Raw genomic sequence first — 20,555 nt, 5'->3', positions numbered from 1 at the left:
AACGAACCTGGCGAAATATATAACTCATAAAAACGAACTTGGCGAAATATATAACTCATAAAAACGAACCTGGCGAAATATATAACTCATAAAAACGAACTTGGCGAAATATATAACTCATAAAAACGAACTTGGCGAAATATATAACTCATAAAAACGAACCTTGCGAAATATATAACTCATAAAAACGAACTTGGCGAAATATATAACTCATAAAAACGAACTTGGCGAAATATATAACTCATAAAAACGAACTTGGCGAAATATATAACTCATAAAAACGAACTTGGCGAAATATATACTTGATGGCACTACAGGGCTTTCGTATGATGACGTTGATCAACAACTCACAAACTGACGAATCAGGCGCGGCGCCGGGGATCAGTCTCAGTCCAACCTCGTCCCCAGATTGTCGAGCAGTACGCGCCCACCACTACCTGCTCTCTCAATTGGAAACGCGGTTGGAAATAAAGTAAGCACTGGGGACGAGGTCTCAGTCCGCAGGGCCGGCCCTGCGGACTGAGACCAACCTCGTCCCCAGTGCTTACTTTATTTCCAACCGCGTTTCCAATTGAGAGAGCAGGTAGTGGTGGGCGCGTACTGCTCGACAATCTGGGGACGAGGTTGGACTGAGACTGATCCTCCCCGGCGCCGCGCCTGATTCGTCAGTTTGTGAGTTGTTGATCAACGTCATCAGGGCTCGACATATGGCCGGGTACGGGTACGGTCCGGGTAGGCGAGACATGGTGGTGCAGTGAGTGTCGTGCTTGCACATCAGTGCTTTTGTGCTTGTCCGCGTAGCCTGTTACTGAAAATGCACGACGTGCATGTAACTTTTTTAGCCACCAAAATACTCATTTCATGCATATATTTACCAGTGAGTGAGAAAAGGAATAAATACTTGACCAGATAGTGTACAAACGTGTTATTTCTTTTATAAATCCATAAATTATTCCTCGCACCATGCTCGCAGTCGCACAGTCGCAGCAGATTCAAAGTACGAGCAAGGTACATATTATTGATAGGTGAAGGACTGAAGACCTCAAATTTCGCAGGAGACATTACAACATGCTTGTAAGTAACTTGTATTAAGTTGTATTTAACTTGGACCATGGAGAAATAAAACACATTTAGGGCATGTAGGGCCTATTTTGTTTTATTTCTCCATGCTTGGACCTATCCTCATTTTTCATTGTTTTGGGAAAGATTCCCATATATCTATATCTGGCCATGGAGGAATAAGAACACACTGGCCTAGCCCCATAAATGTGGCCTATTTACTGGACTGCCTCCGTAAACATAGGCCACACATCCACATGTACAAAAATCGTGTCGACGGAGCCAAATTTTGATTTTCACATTTAGGCTTAGTTTGTAGGGTTTTTTTGCTTTAGAAGCATACTCACCCTCTTTATAGGCTAATCAGAAAGTGCTGCCTTTTTCAGATGTATATTTTTCGTGAAATTTCCAGATTCATTTTTACACGTTTGCGTATCAAAATTTCAACATGAAATTTCACAAAAATTAGACATCTGAAAAAGGCAGCACTTTCTGATTAGCCTGTAAAGAGGGTGAGTATGCTTCTAAAGCAAAAAAACCCTACAAACTAAGCCTAAATGTGAAAATCAAAATTTGGCTCCGTCGACACGATTTTTGTACATGTGGATGTGTGGCCTATGTTTACGGAGGCAGTCCAGTAAATAGGCCACATTTATGGGGCTATATCTGGCCATCACTTGTCCATGTCTGCATGTTGTCTGAAAATTTCAAAGTGTTTTCTCAGTAAATACTTCAAATTCAATATCTTCCCTGCAAAATTTGACTTTTTAGGACATAGGCCTAGGCCTATTGTCACTTTCTGATGGCTGATACTGATAGTGATAATGATATAGGCCCCTAACCCCATAAATGTGGCCAATTTACTGGAGCATAGATAGTCCAGTAAATCGATCATAGAGCAAGGAACAATTCCTTGCTCTATGAGTAAATTGGCTACATTTATGGGACTAATTATACTAACTGATAGTGATAATACTGTGAAGGAAAAAATTAGTGATGGCCAGATGTGGGACTCTTACCCATTTTTGATGTATCGAAGCGGTACCCTCCATACTAGCCCGACTGCATCTGGCCTTACACTACTATCGCAAGCTCTGTAGTATGGCCAGACGCAGCCAATGCTCCCCTAGGCCCTAAATGCTTAACCCTGATGTAGCGATTTTGCTACCGATTTTGATCGAGATTATCTTCTCATCCAGGACAGAAATTTCCAAAGTTAAGGTTCCTAGTCGTAGAGGAACTCATACCTTTTCGAGAAAATGTTCTTTTATCTAAAAATCTTCATCCATCTGGCCAAAAGACGACCTTCAGTCATCATCTCCCACGAATATCATCCCCAAAATGTTCCTTCATGCGATTTCAATATGGTGGCCGCTTTGTAATATGCATGCGGGGGCACTTGTGCAAGATTATGAATGTGGGTTACTCCATGAAGTTGGAATAATAGCTGATAATGCTGAATTTACTCTCTTTGTTATCAATTTGTAAAAAATTTAGTCTTTCAAATCCTTCAAAGTAACATTTTCCTCAAAGGATATGATGTTACTTTTAAAAATAAAATCAAACTAGGACTGTATCTGCCCTAAAAAAAAGATTATCGGGCAATATGTGTGCAAAAACCACTAAAAATATCAGTAAAAAGTGTGACATTTAAATTGACAGAAACATGTGTTTTTATTTTGTGTGTTTTGTTGCAAAAATGCCAACTGATCAATCCTTTTAAGTAATTTACTATTGTTCACCCATATCTATGCATAAAATTGTACAAAAGCTGCTCGTGTTGATATTACATGCATCATGTGAAAATTCTGTTACCTATGCTACATTTGGTGTCCGCACTTAAAAATTCTGTTACCTATGCTACATTTGGTGTCCGCACTTTTTGTGTCCTGTAGCATAGCTACTAAGGCTTGCTATTTCCATACAGTACACTGTATCTGACAGATTTTGATTTTAATATGTTCAACTCACTCCAAGTTGACTTTTTAAAAAGTTGAATTCTCCAAACTTGCTGCTGTTTATAAGATGCAAGAAGAAAAAGTATCATTTTTTAAAATGGTGTCCATGTAGCATCGGTATTTTCAAACTAAAGAAACCCCTCAAACAGAAAAACCTCCACACATACTGACACATCTTAATCTTTGGTAAATAGTAATTGGATGGATATTGAAAATAAAACATGCTTTGGAAAATTGTTCTTCAGCAATTAAGATTTATGTTCCAAAATATAGCGTGGTGTCCAAATGTAGCATAGGTAGAAAATGTAGCATAGGTAAGAGAGTAGCCTATTCCTTTAGTTGTGAAGCTATGATTGTAGACAAATTATTTTTTAATGTTAGAACCAAGAAAGTGGTTAATTACAATAAATTAATAACAATCAGATACAGATGAACTCTATTTTACATAAGGGTTTGCTCCTCTAAAGTGAAAATTGATAAATAGGACACGGTGTCCATGTAGCATAGGTATTGTTCCACACTCTATAATTCATACATACATCCAAATTATGTATCCAAAATTCAGCTTTTGTATTCGGTTTGCATGTCCACTGCCATAAAACATGATTTAGCCATTTTTGGCTTAATTTTCAGTTAATTACTGGATACATTGTGCTGTTTTCTACCTATGTACAGGACACGGTGTCCATGTAGCATAGGTAAAATTGACACATTGTCAGCCATATTTTTCAGCACGACGAGCAAAGGCATACATTTTGAACATCATTTTAGAAAGGTGGTTCACTGACTGTAGAGTTAACAGCGGTTGGGACTTATTTGGGCATGACGTCTCTGACAAGTCCGGTTAGGCACTTGCGATCTAGTGGGTGTGTACTCGGGGGGGTGTTACTGCTGGCTGATATTAAGATGGGATGACAATGAAGACTGAGACACCAGATGGTATTCCCTGAACAGTACACCTTCTGAATTTATTATAAACTCTTCCAGATGCACACAAGAGAATAGCTGATAACAACAGACAGTTGTTGATGGTGGTGCCTACAGTTCACCGTATCACTTACTTGCTTGCTTATGCTGTTAACCCTAACTCCCTAGGCCCTTTTGCTAGGATGTAGCCTCAATCCTGCAAAATCCTCCAATTGGCCTCATGGAAAAATAGCATATAGCCTCAATCCTGCAAATTCCTCCATTATTTCTTGAATATGGTCCATGGAGGTGTGACCGCTGCCTGAATCCTGCAAAATCCTCCGGCTATGACTGTCAATAGGCTGAGGCAGAGGCAGTGACATCCTGGAGCAGTGCGGAGGATTTCAAGTATAATCAAGGACTAAATTTATGCATGACTGAGCATAAACAACACAAGGTCCGGCCCAAGACCTTGACACAGTGCGTCCTCCGAAATCCGCAACGCACTTTTGCCATGTAACCTCAATCCTGCAAAATCCTCCAATTAGCAAAAAGGATTTTGGAGGATTCAGGGCGGTTAGGGTTAATGAAGTAAACAATAAACAACAGTTATAATTCAAACCTGTAACTTCTTATGATTAAAATGGAGACATGTGACCCAGTTAAGTTATAAAATGCCCTCTTGACTGTAATATTAGGAACCCCTATTAAACTGAGGAATATAACCCAGATCGATGGTTCTCTGATTGAATTATCATTTAACCCCTTATAATCCCCCCTGATACTTTAACATGATTAAACACGTGACAAATCCACCATATCGCCCCCAATACCTGAACCATATAGTGAAGAGTAAAGTAGCCCATCGGTAAAATAAACATGCAATTAAAGTCCCTAAAATACGAGTTTCATGGATCTGTTCTGTTCCCCAAAGTGACTATGATTTGCTATAACTATTACAATAAGTATCTTACCCAGTCAGGCAACGATGGCCCCGTTTAGGACATACAAATATTGAATGATTTTGAGGACGAATTGGGAATTCCTCAACATGGCAGCGGGGAAAGCTGGCGCGAAAGCAGCTGCATGCTGAACAGCGCCCTCTCGCTGGCGGCACGAGCGCCCTCTCGCATTGCTGAGCGTAAGTTCCAACACTGACTGTGTCATTTAAGTCAAACTTTTACTCATAAATGCTATTTTAGATCTCTTCTAGCTGATTTGGTTACTTTTTCCAAACAAGCACAATTTTGTCAAAATTACACAAAAAGCCTCAATTTACAGTGGGTTGTATCAACTTATTTTGAGCATCTGCTGAACCATTTGTTTTTTCCTTTGTTTATACCCTAAAAGTTAATCTTAAACAACAAGAAAACTGACAAATAACCTAACCCATTAAAACATGTTCAGAGCAATTGTTTAGATTTGGTGTCCATGTAGCATAGGTATTTTGAATTTCCCATCATGAATATAAAGATCAACCACAAATTCAGTTTTATGTTTTGGGGAAGAAGCATACTATTTCCTAAAAATATAGTAGTTGAGCTATCAAAAACAATATTCAGATCAACATTTGGGAACTTTGACCCAATGTCACACTTTTTGCCCGATTTTCATGAAGTAACCCACATGCATTCAGTTCATGACGCTTGTCAGGCGCGTGGGGCGGCTGGCCATACAAACACGAGGTCATGAACTGAACAAAGCATATTTATGCACCTTTTTTTTTGGGGGGGGACTATGATGTAATCGGGCACAGGGTCCGAGTGCATGGACAAATGTAAACTCTGTAAATACCAATCTTATTACCATGATTTAAATATACATGTCCACGAGGTACGACAGTACAGCGCACAAAAAATACATGCGTCATGGATCAGGTCAAACCTCTTTTTATATCATCTCAATAAAGGTCGGTCATTGCAAAATGTTGAAAAGACATGAATCTAGGACTTAGAAATGTTTTCAATTTTGTCAGGAAATACATGTACTTAGAAAATTGTCTTGACTCGCCACAGACTTTGTACACAACCCCTGAAGTGGCGTCTGGATACTACATTCTTACTACATTACAACATTCTACCGCATACTTACCTTGTCTTAGTAACTTTCCACCTTGCAAACCTTCCAATCTCATACTACATTCATTTCGAAGAACGTTCAAAAGCTAACCTCATGAAGCTTCAACTCATTGCATATTACACTTTTGGAAAAAGTGAAATTCCAAGCAAAACCTCTTCATCACAAAAACATGATTTTGTAATAATACTCTTTATTTCCAAATACATGTATTGATCAATTGACTGATCGTTGGAAATCACCTACATTTCTCGATTTTTTTCTAAATGGCGGCAAGCCAAATGGAATGTACCAGTACGATCTTTAATCCCAGTAAGCTTTTAGATAATAATTCATCGGGCAATTTGAGATAAATGCAAACGATTGCACCTTTAATTAAGTAGCCAAACTGTGTTTTCGTATCCTTTAATGCGGTGACATGGATGGTCACTACAGGCTTTTGTTTAAATGTACCTCCAGGTATATCAATAATGATTTCTCTAGACGTTGGAACATCTTTTTGTCCTGATTGCTAGGTCCCACCAGTCTTGCCATGCAGTGTTGGCAGAGAATGAGATCTTTCCAAGTTGTTGACCTGCACTGCACGAGAGCCTTTGGTAAATCCTTGCTGAACAGGCTTTTCAAATTAACTGCAATTACGTTAACTGCTCACTCTTTGATTGAAGATGTTCAATACACTATTGATTTCAAATCTATCATTCAGGTTTGTCATTGAGGAACAACACCTATTCAACTTCAGCATGTGTGAGGCAACTAGTGTTGCTGTAGGAAGCAGTACACGCACGAAGGTACGCCTTGCCAAAAGTCACCCAACAATGGCTACTTAATACGATGAAGTTCAGTCTGCCAACAGTCCAGGCATGCCAGGTAGGAAGCAGTGTCGTGTCGTAGCCGTTTTTAGGGGATTAACTGTCAATTTGGTTAAGTCGGTTTTACTTAACTCAGTGACAATAAAAGTAATAAAAAGTGTGTTCTTTATGCATATTGTGCATCGCAAAGGAACAAACCCTGCCCTCAGATGTGACATCAGATGCAAGGGGTCTATAGGGTAAAAATTAAAATGGAACAAAGAAACTCAGTGATTTGATTGATTATCTGAATCAAGTCAGATATCAATTGAATTGATTCAGATGTCAATTCAGAGAAGCCAGATATCAATTGAATCAAGTCGGATATCAATTGGGTCATTCCGTGTCAATTGAACACGTTTTTTTTTTACCCGACCCTCACAGATTGAAATGATATCTGGTGTGATGATTGGCCTGTATGAGAAACCACCAAAACTGTTGTTTTTTTTGTAACCAGCTGCACTCATCGAATAGGTCTCAAGAAGCATGTGTACATATTGAAATCAATTTCAGGGGGATCATAATAATTATGGAAAACTTTGGCCCCATATTGCCGCAAAAAAAAAATTGACCTGTGTGTAGCTAGACAACCCCAAACACTAACCTTGGCAGATGCCATACCATTACACCCCACACATGTTGCTTGTGGCAACCATCCATGGACTCGGCCATTCGCAAAATAGGGGATAGGTAAGTACGTGTACTTCAAACCCTGACCCTGGCTACTAGAGCAAATAATACCCGGCATAATAGAGGGCGCTAGTATTAGACTGCTGTGGTCATGCACACATGTACAGAACAGTACATGTACATGTAGCTCATACTCGTAGTATAGATGTAATCTGGTCTACCAATAACAAGACTTGCGTTTGGTAACACTTAAAAACAGTGAGGTCTTAGGCTCCGAAGGAATGATCAAACACTTAATATTAATAATGTCATTACTTGTACCAATTCTGCTTCTTGTGGTGTGTTTATGTTGTAAGTACATCAGTGAGTGTATTGTTTGTTGATCCTTTTTATAGCTCCATGGCTGAATTAAGTTGGGGAACATATTTACTTATTAGGAAAAAATTGAGTTTTCTTTCTGCATTGAAATGAACGTTAGTCAGCTGTGGGGATGTACCGATATGTGTGGGGATTATGGCCAAATACTGCTTTAAACATGATGAAAGTGGCAACTAGCATACTACCAGCTACATGTACATTTGTAATTTTGTATTTTTTAAAAGTATATACTCTCACTATGTTACAGACCATCTCGGGACCTTCTTGCGGTCTCTGTCTTAGTCAGCTGGTCTTAGCCTTGACAGCACTGATCTCGGTCTCAGTCTCGGTCTTGGAAGGTCTCAAACTTTACCCCCAAGACCCGTCAATTTGCATTTCGCTAGCTGAATTACATTTATGTACTTATTACGAGTCTAGTCTAAATTCCAAACATGAACAAGATTGTTTAGTGCAAGTTTTCAAGCTGAAAAACAAAATTGAAGCTGGAGTGCAGACCCTTCAATTCATCTTGTTGATTCGGAGTACTGTTCCCGCGCACACTTATGTTCTTGGTTCTTGGTTGGTTCTTCTCCTAAATACTCCACGTGGGAGTTTATACAGGAGGCCAGAAACACCGGGGCAAATCCCTTCTCTGTACGCGATAAGTGTTTACTGGGTTCTTTTACATGCATTTATACAACACACGGGACCTACGGCTTAACGTCCCATCCGAAGGATGAAGCAATAATGGTTAAGTGCCTTGCTTAAGAGCACAAGTGTCCGCCGGCGGGCTCAAAGCCACGTCACTGTTGCCTCTGAAACACCAGAATGTGAGTCCAGTGTTCTTAACCGCTAGGCCATGACACTCCATGTTGCCCGCATATTTCGACCATATATTTTGGGGGGGGGGGGGGAGGCTGAAGGTGCTCATTTTTACTTACATTGTACCAATTTATTCACATTTTATAAACAAGGGGTGTGAAATCTCAGCTTTAAAGCTGATTTCGTCACCGCACCACTTTTGGGGCAAGCTCCATACCAGAAACCGAAGACTTTTTTGGGGGGGGGGGGGGGGCTAAATCATCTCAGTTCATGAATATAATCAACAAGCTGATTTACCCGATCATAGATCGGGTAGGGCGTAGTGTTGGGGATGAAAATGTGGGGAATTAAATGTAAATGGGGGATATAGTTGGGGAGACATGCAGTTATAGAAAAGCAATTTCTGTGGTGTGATCTGAGACAATTTCTGACCACTGAAACCAAAGATCATCTTTTAAAGTTTTGAGTTTGGAGTAATTGAATCAGCTACATGTATTCTGAGCAATAGAATTATTATTGTAGGCTACAACATTTTTATTCGGGGAAGAAAAAGTGGGGGGGGGGGGGGGGGGGGGGGAACACACCAAAAAATGCCCCCGCCTCAAAATGTGTGTGTGTGTGTGGGGGGGGGGGATGGGGTGGGGGGGGGGTTCCCCCTGTCCCCCGTCGATTTACGCACATGATAATTATGTACCGTGGCAACTGTCTGTAAATGTTGCCGTTGGTCTGTTAAATTGGCTTTTTGTGAGGCAGGCGAATTTGGAAAACGTAGTGAAAAGAATACTGTAGTACACAGGCGAAGGCTGGTTTAAATCATAATGCAATAAAACGTGAAGGTGTCATTTGAAATGAAAATGTTGAGTGTTACCATAAAATTACAAACGGTCTGAATCATGGAGGAAGGTCATAATTAAGTTTCAGTATTGGACTCTTCAACAAACGTAAACCTGAACTTCTAACAATTTGCGAGACCGTCTGCGAGGAAAAAGTCGGTAACTTTTATTGAAGTTGGTACAACCATCTATATAAGAGCAAGTTTTACTCCGCCTCGGAGAAATGTTTGCTCCAGAAAGGATCCGAGACCGCGGCTTCACGTCCGTGGAAAAATGTGGGTGTCTTCCGCCGGGTCGGACACTTTGTCGTCGATTTTTTTTGTGACTGCGTTTAAGATCGCGAGTTTGAAGCAATGCATCGATCCTTCGTTGACCCAAAACAGGCCCCCGAAATTATAACACGACACTGAATTATACGTGGCGGGCAGCGAACTCACAACGCTCAGCCTTGGTGGTGGAAGCATGGAGCTGTAAACACATTATGGAAGCAACAGCACTCTATCACGTCACATGCTTGCGCTTCAAATAGCGAGCACCGTAGACCCAACCTCGTTTCCAGGGTGTGGAGCAGGCTGCAGTACGCGTTCCCATCGACAGTTTTGCATAGCCCGGAAATACTACGCAGTGTAGACTTTCGATTGGTCAGACCGCGCAAGGCATACTTAATGTGTAGTCCTTCTGAGTATTCGTTGCACTCGGCGCAGGGGCGGCAAGCGAAGCATATGAAAGAATAAGGGCACTTGGTGGCCACGCACCATGGAGAAAAAATATTTTACCAAGGTCACCCCATCCACAATTTGGTGAACGCTTTTGCAGAACGTCCGAGTAGAACACGTAAACGGAACCCCTACGTCGAAGCCGCTGACCTCGCACAGTCTAGACACGCAGAAAAGCCAGGACAGGGGGCGGCCAGGCAGTCAACGTGAAAGCACACACGACGGCAAATTCCTGCGCAAAATGCAGTCACGAAAAATAGACGAAAAGGATCGCCGGTCCGTACGGAAAAATCAGGACGACCCGAAGTGTCCGACCCGCCGGAAGACACCTTCCGCATTTTTCCACGGACGTGGAGCGATTTTGGCGCCGCGGGAGCCCGCGGTCTCGGATCCTTTCATGAGCAAACATCGTCTTGGAGGCCGAGTTAAACTCTCTCTTATATATATAGATATGCTCTACGGCCGAGGACTGCGGTGACCTACGGTACATGTGTATGTAAACGTGTACAATGTAGCATACATGTACTTTTCCTTTTTTTCTGTTGGAGATCTGTGCATTTAGCAGGGATATACCGGTAGGTTTGGGCACTTGCATTGTGGCTACCTTTTTTAATACATGATCAATGTATAGGTTTTCCCGGCTATTTTAACACTTGTACATGTATCACACGAATTTCCTATATCGATACTTAAATTTCGTCCCCGAACATCGCCAAGCTCAATTCTCAAATTGAATTTCAAAAAGCCACCACTAGATTTCATTTAATGTTCAGTATAATTCAAATTGTTAGCATTCCGATTCGTCCGAAATCTTTGAAATTCGTCTCGTGAAGCAATCGACGTTGAATTGAAAAAGCAAATTCGTTTTTTGTCATTCGTTTTAATGTTCTTGTCGTTACATTTCGTCTCTGGCGACTTAAAACGTTACGATTAAAAATGTCCCCAATCTTCGGACTTGTTTGCGCATTAACCCTTACTCTCTGAGGGTAGTTTACTGCATGTCAGTTGGTTATGCCAATGCCCTCCAGCTGCAGTTTATTGGAGGATACTTTGATGTAGCAGTGAAGGCTCCAATTGGCAGGAGTTGGAGGCCCTGGAGGGTGCCTGATACTGACCAGCTGGGGGCACTCACTTTGTTATCAGAGGACTCTCATTGTTCTATGTGGCATGTATTGGAGTGCCTGTCCAGTTACCCTTGAAATGACATGGCAGATATTGGAGGGCCATGCAAAAAACATAGGAGATTTTCTTGAGGCACATATTGGCATGCGTTGGAGGGTCTAGTAGGGTAAGGGTTAATTAAATTTTAATTTTTAACAAATTTTTCCTTATAAATAAAAGTATAGCTTTAAGTTTTGAGTTTTCTTTGACAATTAACATAAAAATCAGAAATTGAACTTTCACAATATGCTCTTTGCTTAGCATATGGAGATTAAGCATAACCTTCGTTATGTTGCTCTTTGATATATGTATATGAATAAAACAACAGAAATAAGGTATGTCTATCAAAGAACAACATTAAGAAGTTCTTTGAACTTAATGCTTAGTGTCCATGTCATAAGTGCATATTGTGAAAGGTCAGTTCATGACTCTAAATGTTAATTGTGAAACACAGAAATAAAAATTCATACCTTACAGCTAACTACTTTTATTTATACATATAAGGAAATATATGTTGAGTTATCATTGTTTTAATACGCATAATTCTTCAAATAAGTCTAAAGATTGGGCGCATTTTCTAATCGTATACGATTTAAGTCACCGGGACGAAATGTAATGACAACAACATGAAAACGAATGACAAAAAACGAATTTGCTTTGTCAATTCAACGCCGATTGCTTCACGAGACCAATTTCAAAGATTTTGGACGAATCGGAATGCTAACAATTTGAATTATACTGAACATTAAATGAAATCTAGTGGTGGCTTTTTGAAATTCAAATTGAGAATTGAGCTTGGCGATGTTCGGGGACCACTGCCTCAATCATGATGTCAATTAGGCCCTGCAAAATCCTCCGGCTATCACTGTCAATAATAGAGCCAGTGACATCCTGGAGCAGTGCAAAGGATTTCAAGTACATACATGTACATGTAGACCTACCGGCATGACCGGTACATTCCCATAGCGGTATGCAAGGCTGAGCATAAACAGCACAAGGTCCGGCCCAAGACTTTGACACACAGTGCGTCCTCTGAAATCAGCACCATATTTTTGCCATGTAGCCTTAGTCCCGCAAAATCCTCCATTTTGCAAAGAGGATTTTGGAGGATATGGGATAGTTAGGGTTAACATTGCTGTTTTGAAGCAAATATCATTCCACCTTGAATATTGTTTTGCGTGCTTTCGTACTTGTAGCGAATGCTGATGGAGCCGTGTTCCTGGAACGAGGCCACCGAGGGATCGTGCCCTGTCCCTTGGTCAACTCCCGCCGAATCCCGCCCGGTGATGTCGAAGCTATGTACTGGTACTATGGACCAAAAAGCGATGCCTCCATGCTCATTTCATACATCTTGGGAAGTGTGACTCCCCAAACCCGAAACGGGATCCAAGAGGGTGTCTACAATATCGACAGTGAGTTCAATTTTGTCATTGAAAACGTCACCACCTTCAATGAGGGAACCTACACCTTTGAGGTGAAACCGAAGTCAGACGTGATGCATGAGGGACAAGTAGAAGTACTTGAAAAAGGTGAGTCTATTTTTGTGTTTTTTATCTACCCATCTCTCTTTTTTATCTACCCATTCTCAAATTCTTTCAAAAACGTACAAACACAACAAATTAAAATGTGTAAGCGGAGAAGGTGTTGAAAATTTTACTGGAAATTCAAATCTCTCGCAGACGCTTCAAAAGCAATGGAATTTTCATGACGACAATCCGGCATTTTGATATGCGGAGGGCACTAACCGTGAAAAACGGCTTAGTTTAGTTTGTGATCCTTTACATTATCCGGGAATTAGAATTATTTTCCCAAATGACAAACTGGGATCATTATCATGAGAGGGTGCAAGTCAAAATGTATTAAATAATATTTCAGGGAGGGCTTCCAACGGAAACCTCACTTTGCATGTAGAGCAATGAAGATGCATTTTCAGTGTTTTCTCCCAAAGTAGACTGCATGTATATCTACTGAGCTGAATTTTGGACTGGCTAGATTTTTTTTAATAATCTGCTTCAGATTTACTGAATTGTTGTTTTTGAATCGGAAAAAATACTTTATTTTGCAATTGATATCCATTCAATTTACCAACAGTCTCCCCAAATCGGCCATATCCTACCGTCATCGGCTGCAATGAAGACCATGATGCGGACACGTGCGAGGCGACAGTATGGTACGATACCACAGTTCACAATCTGACCTGTGTCATGGAGCAGGTCAAGCCTGCCGTGGAATTGAAGTGGTTCTTGGGGGGGCTGACGGAACTCAAGGCCTACCTGACAGTCAGGCCTGTAGCTATAACAGCCTACTCGGGTAAGCAATGTTACACCTACGTGTACGGTAATATGTTGTCACTGGCAATGCTGGGGGGGGGGGGGGGGCGTGGGAGTGTGTAGGCCTAACTCCCTCAAATACTAGTTTCGGTCAATGAAATCCGGTGTCTATCCATCATAATGATAATAATAATAGGTATAATAAAGCGCACATATCCACCATTATTGGTTCTGAAGACACTACATCATTATTACCGCTACATTTCATTATCATGCATTCGTCAGATTCAAATATCGTCAGCTTTTAACCCCTTGACGTCGGTATTGGCATGCCTCACTTTACCAGCTTACACACATGACTGCACAACGGCCTTTGTCCGGCTATACGGCCCACAGACCACTTTCCACAGCATAGCACGGCTAACAACAGCACATCGGACAGATTAGCGGACTGTGGGCATGGTGGGCATGCCTGTCAGCTGGTGTTAAGGGGTTAACAGCGCCCCCGTACAGTTATATAATTATTTTCAATTACCAATCATCATAGTCAATCTTTATTGATACGAAATCCATCATTCAGGATCGTCGTTGAGGAACAACACCTATTCAACTTCAGTATCAATCCAAGTTCCTTCGGTAGACAGTGATGTGGAATATGTGTGTGAGGCAAAGGGTGTTGCAGTTGGAAGTACCGGTAGTACACGCACAAGGGTACGCCTTGCCAACATTCGCCCTACAACGGCTACTAACAATGAAGTTCAGTCCTCAACCAATTCAGGTAGGAAGCAGTGTCATGTCGGATATGAAAACTTGTATTATTTACACCCCCTACCCAAAATATATTTCAGTGCCCTTTTTTTTTAACGAGTGCCCTTTTTTCAGGAGTGCCCCTTTTTCACAAGGGCACTCGTGCAAAAAAGCACTAGCAAAAAAAGACACCCGTAAAGAAAGGCATTTGTGAAATAAGGGTGCTCGTGAAAACAGGGCACTGAAAAAAATGGCTCTCGCGAAATCAAGTGCCCCCATGAAAACAGTTTTTCACGAGTGCCCTTTGTTCACAAATTCCCTTTTTTTCGGGTTTTTTTTTTTTTGCATGAGTGCTTCTCGTGAAAAAATGACGCTCATGCAATTGCACCGCAAAGAAAATTGCCAACTAAATTTCCAATGATCGTCCGCTTTCAACAGTGCCCCCATGGGAAGGACATGGCCTCCCCCCCCCCCCCCCCCCCCACTTTAAGGAGACTGATTGCTCCTTTTCACGACCTTGCTCCCAGGGGCGTAGCAAACAGTGGGGTATGTTCGGGGAAGGAGGGGGTGACACCCCCTAATAATTTTCCTCAGTCAGCATTTAGGGCCTCGGTGGCATTTAGGGTCTTCACATTAAACACAGAAAAAGGATTTAAGAGCAAAATACTTCTTAGTAGGCATTTATTGAGTTGTACATTGACCCCAGTTGACCCTAAGTTCTTGTAGACTTGAGAATTATTAGTGACCATTCACTCGGGTCACTGAGTTCAAAGTTGCCACAGAACAGTAAATCTTATTGTCCTTACATCAGTTCAAACTTCAAGTTGCCACAGACCTGAAATCTTAGCCTTGCCCTAACCTGAAACAGTGGAACTGTGGAGCAAACGCTTGACTTATGATGCAGTGAACTGTTCATAAAGGAGGTGATGATAATGTTTTGGGGTTAATCATCATGTAATGATGCCAGTCATCCCTTCCACCCTCCCCCCCCACCCCCTTAGGTGACGAGTTCACAGTGAGGAGTTCCACAGCAACAAGTTCCCTTAAGCGGGCCCCGTAGCCCAAGCCGTAAGAGCTTTGCGCTGCACGCTCGCTGGGCTCTCAGTCAGCAAAATTACTTCTACACCCCCAATGAAAATGCCTTTGCTATGCCCCTGCTTGCTCCTTCATTGTTACACGATTTGAATTGGAAACGACATGAACTGAGATAAGTACGAATGCAGAATGATTTAAAGACAAAATCCATATGGCCTTGAGTGCAAGGCTGCGGCCGGCCATTGCCTACCCGGCCGTACCCAACCCACTTCACATTCATCTTCACAGCAAAAACTCGCAAATTGGTAAAGTGTGAATACCTGTACAATTAAAATAGTGAAATGTTAAAAATATGCAAATAGGCCCATTGGAGGGTTCGCCCCCATTGTGGGCAAATTTTAGGATTTAAAATCAGTGACAATGAAAGTAACTACCGTGTTTCGCCCATAGCAGAGGAACAAAAACCTTCCTTCAAATGTGACGTCACATGCAACGGGTCTATTGGGTACAATTGAACAATGAAACCCAGTGATTCGTTCAGCTGAATCAAGTGAGATATCATTAAATCAAATCAGATGTCAATATAAGCCAGTTTGGTATTAGTCTAGGTCAAAGGTCATTTGGGATAAAATCACTGACTTGATGTTATGCGATGCTATGTGCTGTCATGCGAACGCCCGTTCTGCCTGTAATTAACACGCAAGCGTCGTGCGCCCATCTCCCTGCGCGTTCGATTATCCGGAATGACCCTTGACCCATATCATTGTGTGTGTACAGTTGGAATACCGAACTGGCTTATTGAATCAAGTCAGATATCCATTGAATCAAGTCAAATATTGATCTGAGTGCCTCTCGTCAATTTTCAGGATCAACACTTGCTTTGGCCAACGAAGCATCACCAACTGCCAACAGACCTTTTGAGAAATGCGACGCTGTGATTATGCTAGGGGTCGCATGTTCGATTATTGTCTTCATTGCTTGTGTCGTCATAGTAAGTACAGTTGACTCTCGTTATATCAAACTCTAAAATATAAATTATAGTGAACATAAAGCCTTGGTCCCGACTGTGCATCTACATGTATGATGCCCCTATATACAGGATGAGTTAAAAAAAAAAAGTCCCTGTGGATAAGTTCTTGTTTCCCACAAAAACAGGAAAGGTAACCAGTTTTTTTCTCTCTTCAGCCAACATTCGGTGTGCGTATTGACCACCGTCAGTAAAGTGTTCACAGATTTTCAGCCATGCATGGAAATGATACAGGCTTTTCTTTGTGACTACCCCAAAACACTACCAACACAATGTTCAGAATAGGCAATTTGCTCTCAACACAATGGCAACAATGGGCCTCTGGACAGTGAAGGAAATAAAAGGAATAACAGAACAGGACATCAATTTAATGGAATTACATTTATTGAACTTAAACTGAATTACAGATAAGGTTCACATTTTCACTGTCCTGCTGCTCAATCTTCAACCTGTCTGTCAATCAGATCAATGCATACTTGTGCCAATGTCCTTATGTCTGCAATAGCTCTGCGGACCATCCGTGTTCTTCTGAGGGCTTGGATTTCACCAGTAATTCTTTTGCGAAGTCCCTACAGGGTGTTTGGCACAATGCCGTACACCCGGTCCTTGAGGTACCCTCAAAGACAAAACTTAAAAGGGGGTAAGATTTGGCTATCTTAGCAACCCTTGTTCAGGTTCTAGCTTGTGCCATTTTGTCCGTATCAAATCTTACAATATTTCTGCACCATCAAGCGTTATTAGGCTGCCATACCTCCGGAAGGTGTTCTCCAAATTGAGGCATCATGTCTTGTATACTACCTGAATTATAAAATGTTCTATCCATCAAGGCCCTTTACAGAGCAGTAAACTATGGCCTTACCATGGCTACTTTGGTATGTTCTGTCTTGCAGTGTGATTGTCATTAAAAATATTAAATAACGTTAAATATCCCCTTAACCCTAACTCCCTGGGCATTTTTGCTAGGATGTAGCCTCAATCCTGCAAAATACTCCAATTGGCCTCATGGCAAAAGTAGTATGCATGTATATATAGCCCCAATCCTGCAAATTCCTCTATTATTTCTTGAATATGGTCCATGGAGGGGTGACCACTGCCTGAATCTTGCAAAATCCTGCGGCGGTGACTGTCAATATATTGGGGCTTGGCCAGTGACATTTTGGAGCAGTACGGAGGACAGGCATAATCCAGGCCTATATTTATGTATGGCTGAGCAGAAACAACTCCAGGTCCAGCCCAAGACCTTGACAAAGTGCATCCTACGAAATCAGGAATGCACTTTTGCCATGTAACCTCAATCCTCCAAATTCCTCCACTTTGGCAAAGAGGATTTTGAAGGATTCAGGGCGGTTAGGGTTAAAGTAATTAGGAAACGTCGTGTTGGTAGTGTTTTGGGTAGTCACAAAATAGGCCTGTATCCTTTGCATGCATGAATGAATATCAGTGAAACTTGTACTTAATGTGGTCAATACCCAGATCAGATGTTGGCTGAAGAGGACAAGCTGGTATCTTTCCCTTTTTTGTGGGAGACAAGGATCCAAAAGTATCAAAAGGGATATTTTTTTTTTGGCCCAACCTGTACAAAAGTCTGATATGACAAACATTTAATTAAGTCCTGCCAAACTCGCTCCGGGAAGGAGAAAGGATATTTGGTAGTCGTGTGTAATATGTTTGTCAATACTTTGAAATTAAAAGAAAAAAGTTGTCGTTAGTCAATAAGTTTTTTATGCCCCGCGGCGAAGCCGAAGGGGCATACCGTTTCCGCCTTGTCCTTCCGTGGGTGGGTGGGTGGGTGGGTGGGTGGGTGGGTGGGTGGGTGTGTGGGTGCGTGAGCTTGTCTTACATACGCAGTGTGGACTTCCGAACAAAACACGTCCACATAATGTAGGTAGCACCGACGAAGTGTGGACTTGCCCACGTCCACACAGTGTTTCCCCATTTCTGGAAAACAGGTTTAGAGGCATTTTTGGGTTAGATTTATCCGTAGCAGAATGAAGAGAAACACTATAGGGAATCATAGAAAAAAAATTGGGTTGTAAGAGTTTTCACAGTTTGAGAAAAATGAGTTTTTCCACTGGTGTTCCTTAACTACACGAAAAGAAAGGAAAGTCCACACTACGTATGTGAAACAAGTCGGTGTGTGTAAACACCGGCAATCGTGGACGTAGGACAAAAGAATTGGGGCGCAAACAATACGTCCACGATTGACCGAACGTCCATGATCTCAAATCGTGTACAAAACCAATGAGAGCTGTCGCTAAAAAGTTAGAGTACAAACAAAGGAAAGAGGATTAGGGACAATGGGGCGTCCACGATTGCCGGCATTTACACACGTGTGTGTGTGGGTGTGTGTGTCCGGACAAATCTTGTCAGCGCGATTACTTGAGAAATACTTAACATATGAACTTCAAATTTGGTTTGTGGATTGTCCTTGGTAATCCTAAGAAGCCTTTTGCATTTGGGGCCAAAAGGTCAAGGGTCAAGGTCACAGTGGCTGAAACAATAGAAATTTTGTCAGGACGATAACTTGAGAAATACTTTACATATGAACTTCAAATTTGGTTTGTGGATTGTCCTTGGCAATTCTAAGAAGCCTTTTGCATTGGGGCCAAAAGGTCAAGGGTCAAGGTCACAGTGGCTAAAACAAAAGAAATTTTGTCAGCGCGATAACTTGAGAAATACTTTACATATGAACTTCAAATTTGGTTTGTGTAATGTTCTTGGTAATCCTAAGAAGCCTATTGCATTTGGGGCCGAAAGGTCAAGGGTCAAGGTCACAGTGGCTATAACAATAGAAATCTTGTATTTATTCTGAGATCATAGGGATTAGGGATTAATTCATATAAGACCTACAGAAGACACTTATGCTGTCCATGAACGTTCCATTTGACCAAGGTACATGTAAGTTGATGTTAGAGTGGTGTTATGTCATGGAAACAGTCACTGTTGCGGGGCATTTGTGTTTGTAAACACACCTGACTTGTTTTGTACTGTTAAGGATTAAAGTGTGGGGTTAAATTCTGGTTGAAATCGGGCGGTCCCATAAACATGTAAAAAAGGAAACTTTTTCTTCAGTATTCACAGTAACTATTCCTTTTGAATTATATTTTAACCCAAAGGCTAAGCCACTGTTAATCATGTTTTTTTTTTGCAATATTACAGATTAATATGATAAACTTCACAATCAGCTTGTAGTAAGCTTGATATCTTGCTGTATAATTTTTGTTTTACTGCAGGGATATCTACTGAAGAAACTGAAGAAACTGAAGAAATACAAACGTAAATGGAAAGGGATGGAGCAAGTTCCGCTGCAGGAGCGTGGAAATCGTGTAAATTAAGATAATGAGTAAAATTTTAACCTAAAGATTCAAAGGAAAGTTTAATCTTATGAATGCTAAAATATTTGGTTTTATTAGGTATTATTTGATTGGTGTCAATATTTTTGTCTTTGTCTGCTCTGATGATGCCCTAATGTTTTAAGCCGCATTAATAAATACCTAAGACAATTTACCCATTCCTTTTGGTCGAGAGCCCGTTGCGTGGCCGGTCTTAAACGGATAATAAAGACATGGCTAGCTGGTCTTAAACACTTTTCAGTGTCACATGAAGTTTGGACTCCAAAAAATCCAGTGCCTCTTACTTTTTTATTGGTTGAACGTTCACAATCCTCATGTAGGCACACGCAATACTACCAGTGAGTCAGTATTTTATAGTCCTAAATTCATAATGCAACGCCCCAGGTGCATTCTGCACGATGCGCGTGTCAATCTCCATAAAAGGCGTTGTTTACGACTTACTTGCGAGCTGGGCACTCCATTTTTTTAGCTAGAGGCATGTTAACAAAACATGAAGTGAACTTGTTGAACAAAATCAGGTTTTTTTGACCCAAAAGTTTTGATTTGTTTTGACTGAAAAAGTATTTATGAGTGGGAATAAATATGGGCTCGGTCGGTATTAGTCACTCTGTTTAAGACCGCTTGGAGTTTGGGTGCTGATAATTGCCCTCGCCTTTGGCTCGGGTAATTATAGCGCCCTCTTTGAGCCACTCGGGGATCATCTTGGGGTTCTTTGATTTTGAACCATATTCTTGATATGCCCAATGTTGTACTTTTA

At 41.3% G+C, this 20,555-nt stretch overlaps 1 protein-coding gene across 2 annotated transcripts; it reads left to right on the top strand.

The window, feature by feature from the left end:
* The first annotated feature begins 725 nt into the window (after positions 1-725).
* Positions 726-19,960, top strand: LOC119723578. 2 transcript variants are annotated; one of them, XM_038194301.1, is made up of 7 exons: positions 726-1,074; positions 6,703-6,857; positions 12,563-12,895; positions 13,458-13,676; positions 14,217-14,414; positions 16,285-16,409; positions 19,679-19,960. In XM_038194301.1, exons 3-7 carry the CDS (start codon positions 12,664-12,666, stop codon positions 19,778-19,780), a joined length of 876 nt encoding a protein of 291 aa, XP_038050229.1. In that variant the 5' UTR covers positions 726-1,074; positions 6,703-6,857; positions 12,563-12,663; the 3' UTR covers positions 19,781-19,960. The 2 variants fall into 2 exon arrangements, with proteins under 2 accessions (XP_038050229.1, XP_038050228.1); XM_038194300.1 differs by having other exon boundaries at positions 6,703-6,866.
* Positions 19,961-20,555: the final 595 nt, after the last annotated feature.

The sequence above is a fragment of the Patiria miniata genome, unplaced genomic scaffold (genome assembly GCF_015706575.1).
Source record: "Patiria miniata isolate m_02_andy unplaced genomic scaffold, ASM1570657v1 HiC_scaffold_17, whole genome shotgun sequence".
Classification (NCBI taxonomy): Eukaryota; Metazoa; Echinodermata; class Asteroidea; order Valvatida; family Asterinidae; genus Patiria; species Patiria miniata.
This window is presented reverse-complemented; position numbering and strand designations above follow the sequence as displayed.

Coding starts and splice junctions, on each gene's coding strand:
- LOC119723578 (XM_038194300.1), top strand. Junction 12,896..13,457: donor AGTAGAAGTACTTGAAAAAG/GTGAGTCTATTT, acceptor ATTTACCAACAG/TCTCCCCAAATCGGCCATAT. Junction 13,677..14,216: donor AGCTATAACAGCCTACTCGG/GTAAGCAATGTT, acceptor TCCATCATTCAG/GATCGTCGTTGAGGAACAAC.